The sequence below is a fragment of the Lycorma delicatula genome, chromosome 1 (genome assembly GCF_047948215.1).
Source record: "Lycorma delicatula isolate Av1 chromosome 1, ASM4794821v1, whole genome shotgun sequence".
NCBI lineage: Eukaryota > Metazoa > Arthropoda > Insecta > Hemiptera > Fulgoridae > Lycorma > Lycorma delicatula.
In genome coordinates, this window is record NC_134455.1 from 269,254,023 (window position 1) to 269,278,946 (window position 24,924).

General features: G+C 28.9%; 1 protein-coding gene across 9 annotated transcripts in view; it reads left to right on the forward strand.

Moving 5' to 3' along the window:
- Positions 1-23,252, forward strand: part of LOC142331252 (follistatin-related protein 5-like) — a 411,468-nt gene extending 388,216 nt beyond the window's left edge. For all 9 annotated transcript variants that reach the window (XM_075377020.1, XM_075377029.1, XM_075377064.1 and 6 more), the window contains 3 exons: positions 766-966; positions 8,365-8,511; positions 14,682-23,252. In XM_075377020.1, coding sequence (XP_075233135.1) covers positions 766-966; positions 8,365-8,511; positions 14,682-14,911 — 578 coding nt within the window. In that variant the 3' untranslated portion in view covers positions 14,912-23,252. The remainder of the gene's footprint in view (positions 1-765; positions 967-8,364; positions 8,512-14,681) is intronic.
- The last annotated feature ends 1,672 nt before the right edge of the window (positions 23,253-24,924 follow it).

Consider the following 24,924-nt stretch of genomic DNA (forward strand, 5'->3'; position numbering starts at 1 on the left):
ATTATTTCTGAGAGAAACAGCAGGAAAATTGGAAAGTGGTATTAAGGATTAAAATCTCTGCAGATACCATCCAAATGAAAGAGTTAAATCCATGTAAGTTAAACTGCAAGGCAAAGTTCAGAGAAGTGTAGAAGATATTACAAGAAAAAAAATTAGGATAATCCATTCTATAATACCTGCTGATTTAAACATTTTTTTCTTGACTGAAAAAAGTATTTTACATATCCAATTTTATATAAAATAAATAACAGTTTAAGAACAAAATATTCTAAATTATTGTAAATAGTTTTGAATAGTGCTAGAGTACCTTATAAATTATATTTATGACAATGGAAGAATAATGTCACCTGTAAAAGATCAGTCATTACACAGTAATCCATCCCATTGATTATAATGAAATAACAAGCAAGTACTAGACTACTGTACAGGTGAAAATAATTCATTCATTCTCTCTCTCTCACACTCACTCGCCCCTCTCCCATCTCTCTGTCTGTCTGAGTCACTCACATACAAATGCGTGTACCCAGCATCCACCTGCACACATTGTGAGTAGAAAGAAAGAAAATTGATGTAATATGAAACTTGAGGGAACACTTCCAAGGCATTTTTCCACAAAAAACAATCTACTGTGCCTTATAGCAGAACTATATTCACTTATAAATCAGAGAAATTAGAAACAAGAGCAAAGTAAAATTAGAAAATGTTTACATTTTGTTGATTGAAATATTTTAATTTCTTATTATAAAGGAAAATTTTTCTTTTCAGATGGTTTCGTTATTGTAGAATGTGAAGAACCTATGACAGGAAGACCAACTGGACAGATTCTGCTTGATTATTTGACTGATGCTGTAATTAGTCAAAAGGCTGGTTTGTTAGGACGACCAGCAGTGACACCTAACAGTAGGGTGGTAGTAACACTAGACAGAGCAAGCGATGGTGTTACATTAGTTGTCCAACAAGTAACTGGTATGCCTTTTTAATAAATGCAGTTAATATAATTTTCTATATTAGAAAACCTCTAATTTTAGAAATAATAATATTAAAAATTTGAAGAAAAATTTAATTTGGTAAAGATTAGTAAGAAAACCTCTTATCTTCACATAGATACACATGCATGCACTCACATATACAAATATATTACGGATTTTTTAGAGTCAGTTATTAATTTTTTGTACTAGTGGTACAACTGAACTCACTTGGAGGAGAGTCCCAAGATCGGACAATATAAAAATTCTATGTAGCGACATCCAAAGTGAAATAAATTTTTTAAATGTCATATTAAGTAACAGAATGGTGTAAAAAAATGTGGTGTAGTATCAGGGAGATAAAGTCAGTTTCTTCTTATTTTCAAAATGTATCTTCCTCTTACAGAAAATGTTCCAAGACTAATCCTATAAAAACAGAACTAATGGCACAATTTTATGGGCAAGAACATAACTTTTCATTAAAAGCTTCATGAATAACATAATTAAAATTCACTCAGTTCAGGTTAGCAGTTCATGCCATTATCTGTTTTTGTGCAGGTATGTTGGTGCCTGTCGAGTTTTGTTATAGTTTGAGTTGTTTTCTTATTTTTGTGATGCTCAGATGTTATTAAAGGACGATGAGATGGGTAGGTCAGTAACCAGCTATAGCAATGAAAACGTTGAATGATTGCTTGAATTACTGCTGCTGTCTATCAAGCTGTTCTGAAATGGTTTTTGGGCCAAATTCATCGCTTGTGATCGCACTTTCATAAAACCAAAGATAGGTTCCTTCTTCACAATGCACCAGCTCACACAGCCTTTATTGTAAGGCAGCTTTTTAGCCAAACAACAGATGACAGTGCTGGACCACCCTCCATTCTCACCCATGCAGACATATTCTGTATTTCTCCAAGTCAAGATGCCAATGAAGTGGTATAAGTCACTTGATGCTGTAGAAGAAAGTGTTCTATGCATCATATTGGCAAATGTTAAAATGATGTTAAAATGTTAAAATCATGTTAAAAGTTGTGTAGATAGAAGCTTAAATACCAATAAAGGTTTTCCAGATTTTTTTATTCTCAGACCTTCAACTTTTGTACATACAGCAAATTATTTAAAACTATTTACAATAGAATCAAACTTCTGATATCCATGCTCTGAAGAAAGTTAAGATCTTTATATTTTAGAATAGCCTCATTGATAAGGCTTTTTGGCCTATTTTACCTTCAGAATATTTTACTCTGGCAAGCGCTATCAAACATAATACAAATGAAAGAAAATTGAACAATACACTTCTTTTGAAAATGCAGTTGTGCTTTTCCATTTCTTTTAATCACACAGTACTCAAATCCTAGTAAACTTTAAGCTTTTACTGTTGAAACTATATCTATTCATAATTACTTATATTAAAATTATTTAATTACCCTTTAAACAATTTTTTTTTTTTTTAATCCAGAAGAAAGAAAATATCTAATACTTTATCAAATGACTGAAAGAAAGTAGATGTATTTTTCCTATATTTTAAAAGTAATAATTTATTATTGGCTTTATATATGGCTTATTATATATTGGCTTTAATTACTGAACTGATAATAGATAATTGTTATGAAAGCACTCATGAGTAGGCTACATAGATAAATAAACAAAAAAGTGAATTATTAAAATAATTTTAATACTAATCTATTTAATAAAACAGATTAATATTTTGACTAGGATTCTTTACTACTTTTTAATAATAGTTCTCTTAACACTATTGAAAGGGATGCTGTCTCCTAACACAGGCAGGTTCTTTCAGAAACCTTACTCCTTGACACTTTGCTGTTGTTAACATTGAAATATTATCCTCATTTACTTTCAATTTGCCAGCTACTTCCCATCAGCATTAATTAAGGACAACTCTTTCTCACCATGACAAAGCAACATCATTGGGTTTAGACAGAATAACCATAGCACAGAATTATGTTTACCTCACTAATTATACTGTTGCTTCATAACAGGACTACTTGTTTGGCATAGCTGTATTCATAGCAAATCTCTCACATCATCATATTAATCTAATAAATTTTCAAAAGTGAAAATAATAGATTTCAATAAATAACTAATATTTTTAACTAGAAAATGCTCACAAATATTTTAAATTAAGATAGATTAAGTTGGTTAGAAAATATTTTAAGATGGATTGTAAGAATGTAACTTTAAATACAGATAAAACCTTCGCATTGTGCTTCTCAGGTTAACATTGCTAACTGCATAAACAGAATTCCTATTAGCTATAACAATAGTATTTCCACTCCCCATAGCAAAAAAAAAAAATCTGGATGTCTTGTTAGATGATGAGGAACAATCAAATTGATTATATTTAGGACAAAATTAAACCATGTAGTTTTGCTTTGAATTTGAAAAAAGTGTTAAGCTTTTAATTATTAAATATTTATTATGCCTTCATATAATCCTATCTGATGTGTGCTTCTTTGGGGGTTAACATATATATTCCCTCAAAAAATCAGAATGAATAATCAGCTTACATAAATATACTGTAAGATTTATGTAATTCTTTTGCTACACCTTCTTTTATAAGCAAATATTTGCTAGATAGAATTTAGTAAAGTCAAATACTAAGTACTGTTATTAAAAAATTACAGTTAAAATTAAATTAATATATTTGATTGGATCTACAGTTATTAACAAATTTAGTATTTATTAATACTAAATACTATTATTTAAAAATAATAGTCATTATTCTTTAAAAAAAATTAACAATATCCACCTTCATCATATCAGACAATAAAACTGTTTTCGTGTAACACAACACAAACCTTCACTTACAAGTAAGTGCTCCATTATGCACTGTTGATATTTTTAATAAATTTCAAACCATTTAAATGACTTTCCCACCATTTTATTTATTTATTTTTTTTTTTTTTGTCTTGAGTCATTTGACTGGTTTGATGCAGCTCTCCAAGATTCCCTATCTAGTGCTAGTCATTTCATTTCAGTATACTCTCTACATCCTACATCCCCAACAATTTGTTTTACATACTCCAAACGTGGCCTGCCTACACAATTTTTCCCTTCTACCTGTCCTTCCAATATTAAAGCGACTATTCCAGGATGCCTTAGTATGTGGCCTATAAGTCTGTCTCTTCTTTTAACTATATTTTTCCAAATGCTTCTTTCTTCATCTATTTTCCGCAATACCTCTTCATTTGTCACTTTATCCACCCATCTGATTTTTAACATTCTCCTATAGCACCACATTTCAAAAGCTTCTAATCTTTTCTTCTCAGATACTCCGATTGTCCAAGTTTCACTTCCATATAAAGCGACACTCCAATCATACACTTTCAAAAATCTTTTCCTGACATTTAAATTAATTTTTGATGTAAACAAATTATATTTCTTACTGAAGGCTCGTTTAGCTTGTGCTATTCGGCATTTTATATCGCTCCTGCTTCGTCCATCTTTAGTAATTTTACTTCCCAAATAACAAAATTCTTCTACCTCCATAATCTTTTCTCCTCCTATTTTCACATTCAGCGGTCCATCTTTGTTATTTCTACTACATTTCATTACTTTTGTTTTGTTCTTGTTTATTTTCATGCGATAGTTCTTGCGTAGGACTTCATCTATGCCGTTCATTGTTTCTTCTAAATCCTTTTTACTCTCGGCTAGAATTACTATATCATCAGCAAATCGTAGCATCTTTATCTTTTCACCTTGTACTGTTACTCCGAATCTAAATTGTTCTTTAACATCATTAACTGCTAGTTCCATGTAAAGATTAAAAAGTAACGGAGATAGGGAACATCCTTGTCGGACTCCCTTTCTTATTAGGGCTTCTTTCTTATGTTCTTCAATTGTTATTGTTGCTGTTTGGTTCCTGTACATGTTAGCAATTGTTCTTCTATCTCTGTATTTGAACCCTAATTTTTTTAAAATGCTGAACATTTTATTCCAGTCTACGTTATCGAAAGCCTTTTCTAGGTCTATAAACGCCAAGTATGTTGGTTTGTTTTTCTTTAATCTTCCTTCTACTATTAATCTGAGGCCTAAAATTGCTTCCCTTGTCCCTATACTTTTCCTGAAACCAAGTTGGTCTTCTCCTAACACTTCTTCCACTCTCCTCTCAATTCTTCTGTATAAAATTCTAGTTAAGATTTTTGATGCATGACTAGTTAAACTAATTGTTCTGTATTCTTCACATTTTTCTGCCCCTGCTTTCTTTGGTATCATAACTATAACACTTTTTTTGAAGTCTGATGGAAATTCCCCATTTTCATAAATATTACTCACCAGTTTGTATAATCTATCAATCGCTTCCTCACCTGCACTGCGCAGTAATTCTACAGGTATTCCGTCTATTCCAGGAGCCTTTCTGCCATTTAAATCTTTTAATGCTCTCTTAAATTCAGATCTCAGTATTGTTTCTCCCATTTCATCCTCCTCAACTTCCTCTTCTTCCTCTATAACACCATTTTCTAATTCATTTCCTCCGTATAACTCTTCAATATATTCCACCCATCTATCGACTTTACCTTTCGTATTATATATTGGTGTACCATCTTTGTTTAACACATTATTAGATTTTAATTTATGTACCCCAAAATTTTCCTTAACTTTCCTGTATGCTCCGTCTATTTTACCAATGTTCATTTCTCTTTCCACTTCTGAACACTTTTCTTTAATCCACTCTTCTTTCACCAGTTTGCACTTCCTGTTTATAGCATTTCTTAATTTCCGATAGTTCCTTTTACTTTCTTCATCACTAGCATTCTTATATTTTCTACGTTCATCCATCAGCTGCAATATATCGTCTGAAACCCAAGGTTTTCTACCAGTTCTCTTTATTCCGCCTAAGTTTGCTTCTGCTGATTTAAGAATCATTTTATATTAAACAGACTTAAAAGATTTTTAAGTCTGTGAGTTTTTAAACAATACTAATTCAAAAATAAAAACCTGAATTTTTTGTATCTTAATTTAATATGTATATGAATATATGTTCAAATAATCGTAATTAAAGCGTTCTGAATTATAATTTATTTTATAGCTACTTTATGTAATTTGGTTGGGTTTCAATTACTCACACATCTTAGGAATAGTCTTCTAACACTACACCTCATTTATATATCATCCTTTGGGCTATGTTCTCAAAGACTGCAACATACACATTAGGTACAAAAAAGTTTATTTATTTGGTATCTTCTCATACTTACGAAGATCGTTTTGAAAGTGCTCAGCCTGTCAAAAAAACACATGTTTTTCAGAATTTTTTTATTTTTCATTGTAGTCACCTTGCAGTCTGATACAATTAGGACTACAACTTTCCAACTTTTTAATACTCTTAATAAAATGCAATTTGTCTAACTCTGCAAAATAAATGGATATTTCAGCTCTACCTCATCATCTAAATTAAATCTTCATTCAACAAACTGTTTCTTCAGGTTTGGGAAAAGGAAATAATCGCTGAGTGTCAAATCTGAAGAATGCAAAAGATGTGGAAGCAGTTTTAAGCATAGCTCATGGAGTTTTGCTTCAATAGACTTGTTTGCAAGCACATTATCGTGGTTAAGGGACACCTTCTTTTGGTCAGATGTGGATGTTGAATACAGCATAACACTACAATGTATATTAATAAATTAGACATAAAACTTACAGAAAATTTTTAACTCCTTGGCAGGCAGCCTCTACAAAATCAGATAATTAGAGGTTTACACATCCAGACTAGATAAAACATAAATATTTTTTACAAAGTGTAATATCATTAAAAAATTGTACTTACAGGATAATTTAATTAATAATTAATAATTTAATTTAATTAGTCCAGAAGTGTATTAGTAATACTCCCTGGTGATAGTTCTGACTTTTTTCAGGTAATCTATGAGCATCACATCAAGAGAATCCAAAAACAACTGTATCCATAACTTTTCCTGCAGATGGAATTGTTTTTGCTTTCTTTGGGGCACTTTCACCTGTTCTCACCCATTGTTTGATTGTATTAGTAAATCCATGTGTTATCTACTGTTACAAAACATTGAAGAATTTAGCAGAGTAGTGTTTAAATAAGTCTAAACACCCTTAAGAGGTGCATTTTTAGTAAATTGTTAGCAAATGAGGAACCCATGGAGTGAAAAGCTTTTTCATACCCAAAACATTATGTTGTGGAGATGGTCTAATGAGATGTTTTCAATGTCAGGAAGCTCATGTGCCTTCAGTCGGTCATCATTTAATTTGGCATTGTGGATTTTTGTGACAAATTCATACATATTTTTGTGACAATTTGGGCATACTGTTGGGAGTTCATTATTTTGAATGGATCTACACCCAAATCTAAATTCAGAAGCCACTTTGCTACCATCAAAAAAAAAGAGGAAGAATCCTTTGAAGTTGAATGTAACCAGCTGTTTTTGTACGTTCATGAGGGTTAAACCTTTTAAAACAAAGTACTTCATAACAGTATTAACTTCAATTTTATCCATTTTTCAAAGCTGGCCAACGTCAAAACTGGTTTGTTAACCCACTACAAATAAGCAACTGATATTATTTTATGTACTTATATTTTAAATTATTAATATGGGTTTTAAAGATTTTTATTTTATAAATAATTGTATAATTGTAACTGTACAATTGTAATGCTACTCTAATTAAGGATTTATGATGGTTTCCCTTGATCCATCCAGGTAAGTACTGGTGCAATTTATTTATTTATTTTTTTTTTTTTGAGTGGAGAAGCATATCTATCTACTCCTGATATAATTGTACACGGAATGTGTGGTATAAGGAATTATATTCCACTCAGAATAAAAGGTTAATATTTATTTGGAGTTGTAAGATTTATATAAACATAAATGAAATTAATTATTCCTTCATCATAAACAAGGAATATAATGTATTCTCCTTATTTTCAAAAAATAAAAATATATAGAAAACATTATTTTTTTATTTTTAAACATTATTTTTTAGTATAAAAGTATGCATCTGTGGGAGCTTGTGGGCATGCCCAAAAATCTACATGAATACAGCATAACACTACAATATATATTAATAAATTAGACATAAAACTTACAGAAAATTTTTAACTCCTTGGCAGGCAGCCTCTACAAAATCAGATAATTAGAGGTTTACACATTCAGACTAGATAAAACATAAATATTTTTTACAAACTGTAATATCATTAAAAAATTGTACTTACAGGATAATAACTAATAACTGCCAGCGGAAACTTTGCAACATTCTGTCGAAAGTAACCTTATAACAATATGTTTAGATACTTTCCTGCAGCATATTCACTATATTATTGTACATGTCTGTGTTACCCCTTTTTAAAAAACTTCATTGTTGTTCAACCAGGGAAGAAATTTTATACACATAAAACTAATATTTAATTTTGTTTTGTTTTCAGAGACTGGATTGAAGTTTGTGTTTGATGTTAAGACAACTCTAAATATAAGTGATATGACATTCTACCCATCTCAAACTACACATGGTTATGACCTATATGCCAGTGCTGTAGATAAAGAAGATATACTTTTTCTAAATCTTGTCACAGGTACAGCATATTAAATTAACTACATATGGTAATTCATATTCCCTTATTTAAATTAAAACAAATTTAAAATACTGTGCATGTATTTTTTATCTATTTAATCATTAACTACAAATGTTTGTCATCATTTGGCAATGGCTATATACATGAATGGTACAGACAGCCCTCTGTTCTCATTTTATGGTAGATGAATAAAAATTTATTCATATTCATGTATTTAAGAAATGGCTATAAAATAGCTGGACCTTCACATACCATTTTAGCATTTCCAAGCAGATGCAATCAAAAAATCAGTAATAGACTTTGTTTAAAGTGAAATATGTATATGAGATTTGTTGGAATAATCTTAATGTAGACCAATGTATCATTGTGGAATGTTTCCTGGTAAATCATGGACTTTATTTTTTTAAATGTACTGCTTGGTTGAGGAAAGTTTAAGCTGATGACTATCTATGATGGGTTCTTCACCAAAACAATATACTGTCAAAATATTTAGATAAAACATAGAGTTCACACATTGGAAAACCCACCATACTTGGTGGGTGATAGTTTTTTGTATCTAAAAATCAAGTCTATATTTAAAGAAAGTTCGTACTTAAAGTATGTGCATGTGGTGAAGGTAAAAGTGACAAAGCTCATGAAAAAACTGTCAGAAATGCATTACTGCCAACAGTGGAAGACATGCATGCAGTAATGTAGGAATCAGGGAAGGGAATACATTAAAGGGTTACCATCTCCAGTCTATAATTTGTAAAACAAAAAGTTTTAAAACCTCAATCTGATTATTTTATTGCCCCTTGTATATGTAATAGATTTGAAGAGTAGCTGTCACCATTACATTCTACAGTAACTAGAAAGTTTTTCACAGTTTCTTCTGAAACTGATTTCTTAGGAATATATATTTTTTTCTATTTGACATAAAGTTTAGTACGGAAAGCTAAAAGTTCCCTAGTGACCTAGTAAAGGTCTACAGTGTGCAGCCTCAGTGATGGACCCACCGGGTTGGTCTAGTGGTTAACGTTTCTTCCCAAATCAGCTGATTTGGAAGGTGAGAGTTAAAGCGTTCAAGTCCTAGTAAAGCCAGTTATTTTTACATGGATTTGAATACTAGATCGTGGATACCGGTGTTCTTTGGTGGTTGGGTTTCAATTAACCACACAACTCAGGAATGGTCGAACTGAGAATATACAAGACTACATACACTTCATTTACACTCATACATATCATCCTCATTCATCCTCTGAAGAATTATCTAAACGGTAGTTACCGGAGGCTAAACAGGAAAAAGAAAAAAAAAGCCTCAGTGATGAGCAATATTCTAACTACGTTATACCCTCAACTAAAGGCTTGTACATGATTTTTGTGTAATAAGTTTCAGTGAATGATGGCTGTTAACTTAGTTAACTACAGCAAAGAATAACAGTGTGTAATCAAATTTGTGATATTTCAATTAGGGAGCCAATGGAAACAGCTGCAGAATTAAACAATAAAAATTAACAACTCTAAAGTTACATTGAAATGAAAGATGGATCTGATAGTTGGAAGAGTGGGTATGAAAATGATTTTTGCTAATTATATGAACAGAAAATCTGACCTATTGCCTCAAAAGAACACAGAGATTACTGTATACATTTCTAGAATTATCATTGAAGCAATTCGAATACTGCTGAATAATATAGTAGAAGAATACAAAAAATGTCTCCTAGTAACAGTCCTTAATTACAGAATCTGAGCAAACATTTCATAATATCCAGAATCCATGACAACTTCTGTAAACACTGAAGGTTGATGTCTTATCTGTGCATTCATTAAAGTTTGATTAAGTGTGCCGAATAATGGAATCACTACTTGTTTCAGCAAGCAATTGTTTTTTCTTTTAACACATTACTTTCATGCTTTGGCCAGTTAAAATAAAAGGGATTGCTTTTGTTCTTAGATAGTTATCCTTTAAAACAGCAGTGAATACCAAAAGAACCTTTGTTTATCAAAAGATGTTTCAGAAGTTATTACTGTATTTTAAAGTTTTCTTAAAATCTCAACACAAGTACACACAAAATCTGGTCTCTCCCTGCAGTGCTTCCTCATTCCAAATTCATAGAAATGAGGAATAACATTTATAGCTGCTTATTTAGCAATGGATTATTATCAAAAGGTGTCATGAGTAGAAGCATGGTTTAGTTTCCCTTCAATGGATCATTACTATCATTACAAGGAGATTGATTTTCTCCTCAGCCTTACTTTTGGCTGGGAATAAGTAGAAAATGCTACTTATTGTTCCAGTCCTCTACATTACTTACTAAATGCTCAATAGGAATTTTTGAAATCTCTACTTAAAGTGTGAATAAATCAATCTCTGCATCTAGAGGAAATAGTTTTGTGTTTTTATACCATTCTAAATCATCAAACTCAAGTTGTCTGATATCATGATGCATTTTGGCCAATGATCGATGATAAAGCAAAGTCATAATTTAGCTAAACCAGATCTGTTTAGAAAGGTATCTCATAATTGAGATACCTTTGTAAACAGAAGAAAGATCTTGGAATCCAAGAAGAGTTCAATGCTCAGCATACAATGATATGAGTCAAGATATGCACTTCAGCAATAAAGAAAGCCAATGTGTTGGCTCTTACTATACAGCCAAAGGTTCTCTACGATTAGAAGTCTTTTGGTTTTGTCAGATTGGTAGTACAAAAAGCTGTTTTTTTTTTGTGTTTTTTTTTATAATTGAAGAAGGGCATACCTTTTCTAGGTTGAAAGTGACAAAAAAAAATGAATAGCAGAATAAAAGTATTACTGATCATCTTTACTGAATAATGTGCAGTTGTCAATCATAAACATGCTTCATAAGGTCTAATAAAAATAAATATTATTATCAAGGTGTTCTCTCATTTTTGTAATGTTATTTTTTTATTTGTACAAATCACCAGACCTATGGAAATCACACTTCTGAAAACACCATCATGACAACATGTCTGCCAATTTCTCTAATCTAGTCCAGCTTTTAATTAACTTTTTTTACTTAATATGCAATTTCTACATTCGTATCAAGTACCCTTCTCTCCAGACATGGCTCCTTGTGATTTATGATAATTCTCCATGTTGAAAATGTCAGATAAAGGAATTGTGATTTGAGAGCTTAGAAGTAATTAAGAAATACATGTAGGTAAAGCCATTCCGAAATAAGACTTTCAGCAATGTTTTTTCCATCAGAAAAACTGTTCCACCCACATTTATCTTTGTACCAAGAATACAAAGGTAAATTTTGATTTAATTAATTGAAGGAAAATAATGTACAAATTAAAATAACAGGTTTTTGTTCCGAAGAAAGACTAACTTATGTGAAGTACCAGGAATACCAGGATAATTAATATTTTATTTGCTTAGCAGATTATAAACAGTAAAAGATAAATTGTAATTGCTGTATTAACATGTTTTCACATTTTTTCTATGATAAATTTTATATTTATCCTCTTATTTAGGCTACAGAATGAATTGTTTTTAAAATGTTGTATGCAACTCTTAAGACTTTCTCTACTAAGTTATAAAATTTTTTGCCACTTAAATACAGTGAATAGTGTAATATAATGTAACAGAGTTTTTTATTTAAGTTTTATATTTTTACATTTGTGCAAGTAAGCCTTCTGATTTTCTCTTCACACAATATTTTTGTTATATTATTTTATAATTAAAGTTAGATTACTCATCATCGACCACTTACTGGTACACATAAACTCATTTTTTTTAATAGTCTGTTGGTTAGTTCCTTATTCAAAATAATCCTGTTAATGGTAATGTTTTTGGCTTTCATCCAGAAGGGTCTGGGATTGAAACCTAGTCAAACTGCCATTTTTCGTAAAATACAAAATTAATCCATCATGCAGTAACTCTGTAATTGAACAGAGATATCAAATTTGCAGAGTGCTGTGAATCCTCTTCATTAGACCATCATCATCACCACCCATGATCATTTTCACAGTAATATCACCTCTTCCAGTTGCTTTATTAGTCTTTAAACCTCTAATTATTTTTATTACTCACCTTTGCTGGGTGCTTCCACTCCTCCCTCATCATTCACATCCTTAAATCTAACCTCAACTTCTCCCTAATGCCCTCCTGTTCCAATACAGTATTTTCCTACTTAACAAACTCTCAAAGTTTTCTTTCTATCTATCCAGCATGGCTTCCTTATCTCCAACCAAATTACCCTTCTTATTCTAACAGAATACTGCTCTAGGAGTGAAGTTTTTATCTTACCTTACCTTATGACAAAATTCTTTAACATTTTTATTTCTATTCCTTTCAATCTCCTCCAACTGCAGCTTTTGACAAACTGTTCTTATTTTAGAGTATCTTGCCAGTCATTCTTCTTTTCCCCTTATGTTCTTCCATCAGAGCTGTTATCCAGCATTCTCTTCCTAGCCTCGTTTCTGTGCTCAATCACTGTCTTAAATTCCTCATCAAACCAGTATATTCTCCTCCTGCTGCCCCTCACTCTAACAACCTTTTTTACTGCCTTAATGACACCTTGTTCTAATAACTTTCATCTGTACAGAAGGAATCTTCTACAGGAACAATTTTCTGCCTTACCAGATAATAATCTGTGTTCACAGCTGCCTTTCAACAGCTTTCTACTGTCAAAATACCTGCAACATGCCTTGCAACAACTGTAGCATTATCTATTTGATCTTTTCTGACATCATGATCTGAACTTCTTGTGCATGTTTTTCCTTGGCATCCAATTACTCGTTACAAGCAGGCAGAAAAATTTGTTAATCCCAGACCATTGTTATTAATATTTTCATTGAAAATATTAATAACAATAATCCTTCCCTATTATTCTTCTGAATTACTCCTTTCTTCCCAAATTCATATTCAGACCTCCCAATATTACCTTTTATGATTATACCTGCCTATCACATCATACTCCTCTTTGGATCTCTTTTAAAAAGCATAATTCACTTTCATCTCTGTAAATTAATACCACACACACTTACACATATTTTTAATATTTGTAAAAACCTGGCCCTTATTCTAAGAATTTATCTCAGAGAAATAATCTCTGAGATTTCTCTCTCTGAAATTTATCTCAGAGTGCTTTAGCCTCTTATGCACTCAAACCCTGTTTCTGATTTTCTGCCCCTAAACCTTTGCTACATAACACCATAGTCACCATTTGACTTCAATCCCTCTTCTTTCCGTCAAATCTCATGCACAGGCACAATATATCCCTCAAAACTCTCACACCCATCAGCCTGTTCATTGTCTATATGTTTCATATTCCTGAAATTAAGATGTTTTCCTGATTCCATTTTCTTAGCCTATTTCCATTCCACTTTTGACATTAAAATCTGATATACTCTGAGGCTTTGTTAATTCTGGACAACAGTCCAATAGAGTAGAGCCATCAACAACACTGTCATTGTATGTTTCATGTTTCTAAAATTAAGTTGTTTTTCTGATTCCATTTTCTTAAACTAATTTCATTCCAGTTTTTATATCCATTAAAATCTGACCTATTCTGAGGCTTTGTTAATGCTGCAGAATCTGTATTATACAATGTACAGCCATCAACAACACTACACCTAACTCCCAATTTGGAGAACCTGATAATTTTTTTTTTTAAGGGAGTTTTCTTCCTCTAGCCTTATGAGAGCCAACTCTTAGCTAAAGAGCATCAATGCCAGTTTTGGTCAGCTCCAGTATCCTCCACATTTTATTTTCTTGGCACCACCATATCATGTAAACATTCTCCATTTCACTAGCTGGGGAAGAGTCCAATGAAGAACTAGCAATCCTACACAGAATGGAATATGCATAGGAAGAACAAATTCAAACCTGGAAAACAGTTATAGTTAAAGGTTGAAGTATTTGAAAACATTTGAAATTACAGAACATGAAATCTTTAGTGGTTTGGCTTAGTGCTAGGATAGAATAAGAACTATTTACTTTGTTACAGGGCTCAAAATAAACTCTAGAGCTATTATGTGTTTGTTTGAACTTTAACATTGATTACTGTCTGATGATTTTAAAAATACAATTTTAGAGCTAAGCATAATATCATACTGTACATTACTAATATGAGATCCGCTCATATAATTATGCTCATTAATTAAAAAAATGTATATAATTAAAATTTTATTATAATTTTAACATGTATTTTGAATTTTTATAGGAAAAGTTGAAATGATAACAGGAGTAGGAAAAGCAATGCATCCTTCATTAGCACAATGGGGAAATCCAAACCGTCCAATTGCAGCATCAGGAGTTTTTGGTCATTATATGGTTACACCAGCTAATGAAGCACTTTTTGTGGTTAATGGAGAAACTCGTACCGTGAATTGTGAAATAGGAGGACTAGTACATCCACGTGCAGTAGTTTGGGTTACAATGCAGCTTCAATGAATTTAAATGTGATGACAACCTCCAAACAAAAAAACCACAATTCTGTAAAACATTGATATTAATAGCAGTAATAAATATATACAAAAATAAGTCTTTGGTAAGATAAAGTGTGAACTCTAATACTTATTTATTTCATATCATTATTTAACAATGGAATGAAACTGCATAAAAATCATTAAGATATAAATTAAATAGTGTCTTAACCATTTAAAAACAATCATGAATAGTTATGAAAAAAGATAAAATAAGATTCAACTAAATGGAAGCATATAAATTTACATAATGAACTGTAATAATCGATGGATAAAGCCTTTACTTGATAATCCATCAAAACAATAGAAAAGCAGAATATGTTATTTGATTTTCACAGAAATTTATTTAGAAAATCACAACAGTTAATTTGTAATGTCTGAGGAAGGTGCTGTGTACCAATTTAACTGTTGCGATTTTTTAAATAAATTTTTTGTGAAAATCAAATAACATATTCTGCTTTTTTTTTGTTATGAACTGTAATAATTATTTAACATGAATGCTGTCATCAGAGAATTAATCAGGTAAAATTATTTATTGAAGTTTTTCATTAGTTTATTCATTAAACTAAAGCTCAGACACACTAACCCTGGATTTCATCCCTGATAGGTGAGTTAATATTAACTCTCTCTTCTTTTAAATGAATTTTCATTTTACTTTAAAAGAAAACCACCCATCTAACAGCATTTTTAAGATGTATTGATTTTATTCTTCAATTGCTTAAAATCAATACATCTTATAAATACTGGTAGATTGGTGTTATTCTGTTTTAAGGATATTGTTTAGTCCTTCAACAAAACAATTTTTTTTTTTGCAATTGTATTAAGTTTTCCGTGTTTTAATATTGGTTTTGTGACTTAACTGTTATAATTTTTATTTATGTAGCCTTTATGTTATAAGTATGCCTTAAGTATTTTGTTTTAAGTGAATGTTTTGGAGCAGACATTATTTTTATTTTCCTATGTGTATGTTGCAATCTGTTCAGCTAGTGTACAATAAGCAACCCCTTCATTGCCCAATGAGATGAGGATGATATGTATGACTTGTAAATCACGTGTAGTCTTGTACAGACTCAGACAGACCATTCCTGAGACTTATTTTTATTTAATTGAACCCCAACCACCAAAGTACACCAGTATCCACTACTTAGTGTTCAAATCTGTATAAAAGCAACTAATGTTTACTAAGATTTGAACCACAGAACCTTCACTTCAAAAATCAGCTGTTAAACTGATTTGTGACGAGTGACATTAATGAATAAAATTTCACTGTTTTGAAATTTAATTGCCAAAATCATTTTGTAATGATTTCTAAACCGTTATTTATAATAACGATTGGTTTATTTATCAAGGGTCAAAGATTTATTAAGTCTGCTCATCTATTTAATGGTCAGAGGTTTATAAAACCTCTCTTCAGCCTTGGAAAGGTTTACTCTTCAATCAGTGTTTTTCTGTTTTAACTTTCATAACATCTAAAAACCTGATATAGATCAGAATGTATTCCTCTGCTGTAGCACTGTATGAAACACATTTTAAGACAGAAAGGAGTACTTAAATTTGTCAGCTATCAGTACTAGTACTTCTACCTATGATCTTAAAGCAAATGAGGTAAAAGAGGCATCAGGCAGATTTGCCTTGTATAGTTGGTCTTTGTGGTACAGATACAGATAGTGCAGATATCACTTATATGGCTGAATATTACATGCATTTCAGTGAGCTTAACATATTAATATACTACAATACTTTTTTTGAGGGTCAATAAAGAAGGTAACTGGAAATTACTCAACTCCTCATATTCCTTAATAATCCTAGCACGGGTCTTGTTCTTGAAAACAGATGTGTCATTTCTCAGGAGTGATCAGTGATTCATATCAAGTCAAGTCACTTTACAACCATTAACAGTTATAGGACAGAACAAACAACTAGAATATAAGTTAAAACTCTCAAATAAAAAATATTTGAAGCAGTGTAAATGTACATTACACGTAATTAATTTATATGTAATCTGTGTAAACATAATACAAGTATTATTGAGAATATTCCTCAATTATCTCTTTTTTATGATTGCAAAAATTAATTTTTTGTAACATTATCAGTTTAACATTCTTTCCAGCATAACAAGCAGTGGATTATTATGTCTTGTTCAAACAAGACATTTCAATTTTTTTCTTTCTCAGAAGAAACAAACAAATTAGTACAGCAGGTTTTTATAATCCCTTTTATGCAGGTTTTTTAAAATAAAGGTACAATAAGAGAAGGGCACTGAATTAATATTAACTCACCTATCAAGTATGAAAATCAGCATATCAGACTTATATGCAGTAGTTTTACTATGATCAGAACATGTTAATTTAACTATTGCTAATTTAAACTGTATTAAGTATCAGTGTTCTTAACTTCTCTGTGATAAGGCGATAGTATTCTGCAGATATTTATTTTAAAAAATTCAAATATTTCTACATCTACATCTACAACCAAAGTTTCAATTCATTTTATTTTATGAAAAAAAAATTGAGAAAATGGTTTTCTCTGTACCTAGTACAGTCTAAAAATATAGCTTCAGTTGTAAGTGATGACTGTTTTATTTGTTATATAATCTATATATTAATTTATTTATATATTTGTTATATAAATTAAATTCTAAAATCAATTATAACAACTAACAACTAGAAGAAAATGTTTTACTGCGTTTACTCATATTATGTATTTTTTTAACAAGTTTCACAGAAATGTTCAGAATTATATACATGCTTTAAAACTCTATATTTTTTCTAAAATCATTACTAAACCTTGTCAGATCATTATTATGCCTAGTTGTTAATCAGCCCATAAAGTCACAAAGTAGTTTTAATGACAGTGATCATGTTGCTAAAAAAATTATGTTACAATTTAAGTTAAAAATGCTTGAAATAGTTTCAATTAAATTTGAAATCACATTGTATCTTTTATATGGCGGTTACCATGTATAATGTTTTTTTATGTCTACTTAGATGTTAATGAAATTACATTTACACAATTTTTTTCTTTCTGTAAGTGTTGTTTCAATTCATTTTATATACTGTTATAGTTACCAGTATTTTATAATGGATATTAATGTTACCATATTGTCATTTAAATACCCTCTACCAGATAAAAATTCTACATATCAATATCTAGATGATTTATTGCCATAATTTAAGTGTACACATCTACTTTTAAACACTCTAGTTTCAAGTATGTAATTGCAAATAATGTTATTCCACAAAAATTTGATAAATAATTGAATAATATATGTTTTTTTTTTAATTTAAATTTAAAATTTCTGCACAATATAATTTTTACTAACAGCTTTTGCTATGTTAATTGTTGTTAAAAGTAGCTGGTGTAAATCTGAATATTGGCAGAATTGAAAGACACTACTGTAATGATTCTTTTGTAATAAGTATTAATGTAATCTTGATATATAATAATAATAATAATAATAATTTTTAGTCATCATTTGAAAACAAGGTTTTCTGTAATAAATTCTTTAAAATGTTGCTTCAATTTATATTTTATTAGAAAAAAAATTAGTTACAAAATATTGCTTTCATTAAACAGACCTGAAGTTCTAGACTGTGTTATTACAATTTTTAAATAAATTAAAATAAATATTGTAAATTGAAGGACCTACCTGTCTTATGATGAATTTGATGACCATGTTCTTAAGACTTCTGATTAATCTTATCATTCAAATTCTAGAATTAGCACATTCTGAATACTATACTAACACACAGTCGCATAGTATATATTCATAGAACATAAATATAATAATTGCAAAGGTATATAAATGTAATAATACTGTACAGCATTATACATGCAAAAATTGTGAAAATCATATATATTTTTGGGGTAAAATTACTTCCACAATTACAAATAAAAATAAAATTTATATACTAAGAAATATATATGAAGACACACTTCGATTTCACTGAAGGTCATATATCATTTATATTTAAAAATAAAAAATATTTAATATAGTTTTTTTTTTAAATAGATTTTCTTTGTTAGTTGATATTTGCTTAAAGGTCTGGTTTGCATCAAAATTCACTCAAAACTCTTTCACTGTTAAAACATCTATCCTATCTTGCAAATAAATAACTATGTTGAAATTAATTCATTTTAGTTTAATCAAGATTTCATTGTAAAAAGAAAGATTTTACAACCAAAAAATAAAAAGTGATTAATAATGATGATCACTAATGTTATTTTGTAAGCATTTCAATTTAAATTTTTTACATTTTCTTTTCTTAAGGTCATGTGTTTAACTGTTGGAGTAATTATTGTTAGAATGGTTAACTCAGTTATTTTCTTAGTTTTACTGAATGACATAATTAAAGTCACAAGTTTATTTGTATTGCCATTTCTCAAATAAATTGGCTGAATAAATAAACTCATAACCAGCATTAACAATACCAACCATCAACAGATGATGTATTAATAGACTTAATTTCTACTAGTATAACGCAAATTTAAATTAATTTCATTCAATTCACCAACTATAAGAATTTTTTAGAAAGTATTTATTTTTAACAAAATAAAATACCCCTTGTTTTATAACAGTTTTAACACTTTAGTAAATTTAATAAACTATCATTTTTAATAAACCATTCTTAATATGCAAAGTCAATGCTACCTTTTAATTAAAGTAAAAATTTAAAAAATAAATAAAATGGTATTTTACATAGCGATTAAACAAAGTTCTGTTCTTGTGGAAGAAAAACACCAAAATATACACAATACATGATATTAAAATGTCACAAGTGGAATTTAAAGAAATATGATAAGAAATAATAAAGGAGTTTGATCTAAAATAAATTAAAATATCTGATTTAGTTTCTGTCCCTCACACATGAAAATTGTATTATATGATTTGTTATCACAAACTGAAACATTACGCTAAAAGCTGTTTATTTGCTCTTGCAAACCACTGCTATAGATAGCTATTGCAAAAATTGTTTTTTTTTTGTTTTTTTTTATTTATTTTTATAAATTCAAAAACCTATAAAACATTTCATTAAAGAAAGTGCTGAAAAAATACTAAACACCTAAAAAAAGAAATCTTGTAACATTTTATGCGACGCAATTAATTATACATATGTATTTTATATTTTTAAGTGAATTATGAAATCAATGGATTGTGGTTTTTGTTTGTGAGTGAGGTAATAATTTACCAGTGCTGCACTCTAGTCACTAAATCAAATATAAATATATATATGTGTATATATATATATACTTTTATATATACTTACACACTGTATAGGTACCTGTGAGTAAAGACATTTAAATTAAATACAACTGTGAATATTTAAAATTTGATGCGACTGTTCACAATGTATATAGTGTTAATTTTAATGTAATCACTTTTGTAGCGATGATAGCTTTTCATATTTAGCAGAGTAACATAAATACTAAATAATTTAAGAAATTTATTTATTTTTGATGCTTTATAGGTATTTTTTATTTATTTCTTTTTTATTATATATTGACACATTATAGTTGTACTACATGATTTGATGCATTGCACTTAAAAATTTGGTTGTGCTTTGTATTGACATTGGCAATTTTTATATGCATAATCATTTAAAATAAGCATTATTTACTGCTGTATGAATATTTTAAGAATTAATTTAGTGAGTGAAAGTAAAATAAATGTTTTTTTTTTTTAATATTACAAAAATAATGTTTGCATTATAAATGATTTGATTATCTGATTTCAGTTTTTTTTAAATTTAGTCTAGCTGTTCTTGAACAAATAATAGATTATTCTTAATTATAGGTTGAAAAACTCAGTTACAGATAAAATAAAAATTATCCTGACACTTTAATTTTTGTAAAGTTAATTAAATCTTGCAAGATCATTTTTTAATTAGATTAATATTTAAAAAATTAAATTTCTGAATAAATATTTTTCACAGTTTTATCCTCCATAAAAACAAAATTGTACGAAATTTTTAAGCATTACAAAATTTTCTACATATGCAGACTAATAAGGTTTGTTTATATCATACACCTCCTTTGCTTTTTACAATAATTTGTTTATTAAAATACAAACCAAAGATGTTTTTATTAAAATTAAAGCATTTATTTACTTAATTGGCAATAAGCAGTTAAAATTTTTATTCTTGTAAATTTATTAATTAAATTTTAAATAAATTTTTTTTTGATTGTGCGGGGCTAATGGATAATTTATCTTCACTAAGTCCTAATTTTTATGGGTAAATATAATGCATAAAATTACTCCCAGGTTTAACATGTGAAAAATTCCAAAATCAAATGAGATTCATTCAGAACCTTCTAGATGAAAGACAGAAATGCTGCTATTCTTCAGTAGAATTCAGCATAATAATAAAAAACTTATTTAAATTATATACTAACACTAACCCTTACATAAATTTATAAATATTAGTGTTTATAAGAAATTTTGATTTAATTAGTTTTTTTTGTACATAGTTTTGATACGATTCTGTTGTGCTGGAGATCTTTAAAACACCTAAGCGTATTTTTACATTTGTTCTAGATTATTCTTACTTTTTCTGATAAAATATTATGCAACTAACAATAATTGAAAAAAATTTATTTCTACAAATACTTGCATTTGCATATTACATGAATTGTGATTGGTATTTTTTGTTTTAAATTAGATTAACTATCTTTTATTTTACCATGTCTTGAACATGAGTGAAACTTAAAATTTTGTTATACCTTATCGTCTTGTTGCTTGATATGAAGCATGACAATAGGATGCTATTTGATCTTGCCAGAACGTGTATTTTTATAATAGCATGTATAAAGAAAATATATCATTTTTGATAGTTCAGAAACACAGTCCATCTTGTTGATATATTTGTAAAATAAATTAAAAAATACTGATAAATCATTTAATTAAAAATAATGTCTAAAGCAGTCTTGAACATCTATCAAAATGAACTCTTTTTAAATGTGTTTATTTGTAAATAACAAATGAAGAATAATACTTGGCTTCTTTATAATTACAAAAAAAAAAATAAATAATAAAAAATGAAAAAGTATAAGAAAATATAAAATATAAAAAGAAATATAAGAAAATAATGCTTTTAAGAAGTAAACCACAAGTATGGCAGTACTTGGTAACCACTAAGTTACCACAAGGTAACTCACCGGGTTGGTCTAGTTGTGAACTCGTCTCCCAAATCAACTGATTTCAAATTCAAGAGTTCTAAGGCTCAAAACCTAGTAAAAGCAGATTTATTCAGATTTGAATATGAGATCATGGATACTGGTGTTCTTTGGTGGTTGGGTTACAATTAACCACACATCTCAGGAATGGTCAACCTGAGACTGTAGAAGATTATACTTCATTTACATTCATGTATATCATTCATTCATTCAGCACTTTGATCATTATATCATTCATTCAGAAGTGATATGAAAAATGGCATTACCACATTTATGTGGTAATTACCATATTTATTCAGAGAAAAATAAGTGAACTATTTAAAATATTTTCAGATATCCTAATGATGTCACACTTAAGATGAACAATATGTATGCATCACATGGTGTTGTACTATTTGATTTTTAATATCTAAAGTAACACAATTAAAAAATGATTTGCAATTACTTATTGTGATAGTAAATTTATATTTTGTGCTCTTAGTGGTGTAACTGATTGAGCAAAGCAAGGTTCTGTTCTAACTTCACCTTTTGCCATTTTGCCTGCTTGTGTGTTAGTGAGGCAGTTAAAACCAAACACATTTCCACTTTTCATGAAATTTTGCAATTAAGTTTCCTACTGTTAGATGAAATGATACATGTAACAAATTCTATACAGAATTTTATTTTCTAATTGACAGCTTCTATTTTTCATAGACCAAAGTAAATGGTAAGTTTGATGGAAGGAAAGTTCCTACTGCTAAGTTATAACTTAGCAACTTTTTAAACTCTCATAAATGTTGATTTTCAAGAAACATATTTTTTATAATTTTTCTGACATCTTAATTTTATTTGAAAATTAAGGTGTCAAATAATAACAAAAAAATAATTATGGGGCTATAATAGTGGAAATCCCTTCTAAATAGCAATCAGTCAGAAATGTCTGGTCTCCTGTGAGACAGTACTTATGATACTAGTAATACAGTAACATAATTTTTGACTATGGCTAAACCAAATATATCAACAATTCCATTTTGTACTGATTTTTTTATTATTAATTCTGTTATAGATATCACTATGTTAAATTTAATAAAAATGAGCATTTCTACTAGTTTTACTAATAATAATGTGCATTAGCATGTCCATCTTCCATTAATGATATTTTTTTTTAATCATTTCAACATAAAATTACAGCAGAATTCTCCAAAATTGTGGTTGCACGGTCTTTACATCCTCTTTTTTCAGTAATGACTGTGAATAATAACTAAGAAGTTATTATTCACACAATAAAACTATTTACAGAATGAATTAGATTAAAAAAGATTATTTGTCAAATTATTTAAATAACAAACATATGTATACTGGTAATAAGAAAGACCAAAAAAATGTTCATGCATTAGCAAAAAATCACAATTTTTAAATTTAACTAGCCGATTATTACCCACCATTGCCCAGGTATTAAATTCTATTTGATTAAACTTGGACTGTCACCAATCAGCCTAGCGACCCCAAAAACTATGGATTCAACACTAACATCAGAAATTTTTCAATTATTTTTACTTTTCACCCCCTTCTCAACCATCAATATATGTGCTAGGGGTGACAGCGCTACAGTATTTTTTCTAGGTAGTAAGTCATATGTGTACCAAGTTTGGTTGAAATTGCTCCAGGCATTCGAGAGATATGCAGGAACACACACCATTTTTATATAAATAGATTTACAGCAAAATTATAGATAATGAAAAAATATATATAATATAGTATAGAGTCAAAATATTATAGTATTTAATTTGGCTTACTTTTAAAATTCTTTTCGTAAAATTCATAATTACAATAACATTTGAAATTAGCATAGTTTAGAGGGCAGCTGAAGACCTTTAGAACTGTCATTTCTGCTCTCCTATTTGCACTTACCACCAAATTTACGGCAAAATTATTTTTAATTTTAGATAACATTTATTTCTATTTAAAAAAAAAAAATGAACAAGAAACCTTGTTTTATCTTAACTTTATGTGCTTTGGATTAGATAGTATATTTTAATATATAATTAGATAGATGATTATCTTCTGTATGTATGGATTTCTTAAAAAATCCAATTCTTGGCCCCTTTTACTCCTAAAATTTAGAGGATAGGAGCTATCAGTGGCCTTATTATACTTTCTTAACACATTCCAAAACTCTTCCCATTGCTCATTTTATTTTTACTTAATGTGTGTAATGACTGACTGTACTACAACACAAACTGCAGTAATAATATTGTCTGTGTTGACTGTATGTTGTGCAAATAAAAGCTTTTATTTTATTTTTTAAACTCATTTTATAATAGTATAAAAAATTACTTAATAAAGTTTTGCATGGTTTTAATAAAGAAAGTTTTGCATGGCTGTATTGCAATCATATTTATTTAAATAAATATTTCCTCCAAGTTTTGCATGGTAAAATAAATACTAAGTTAACATGCTCAAACATTTATATTTTTATTACAAAAAAATAAAAAATAGATAAAAGTTTAAATGGGGTACTTTTTTCTAACTTCTGTTTTTAAAATAATTTATTCTTTGTCATTTTTTAAAGAAGCTTAGATATATTTATTTTTCCTAATAAACAAAATGTACAGTTTTAATTTGTTACATAACTTTCAATTCAAAATTTGCTCACATTATATTTCAATTAAATAAAAATTACATATTATATCAACAGTTGTTTTATTCATAATTTTATTTTTCACATTTCATCTGTAAAGTAACAATTTTATTTTAATAATTATTAATATAAACTTGGAATTGAACTCATACGTTTTGAAAAAAAAGTAGAAATATAAAAATATTATT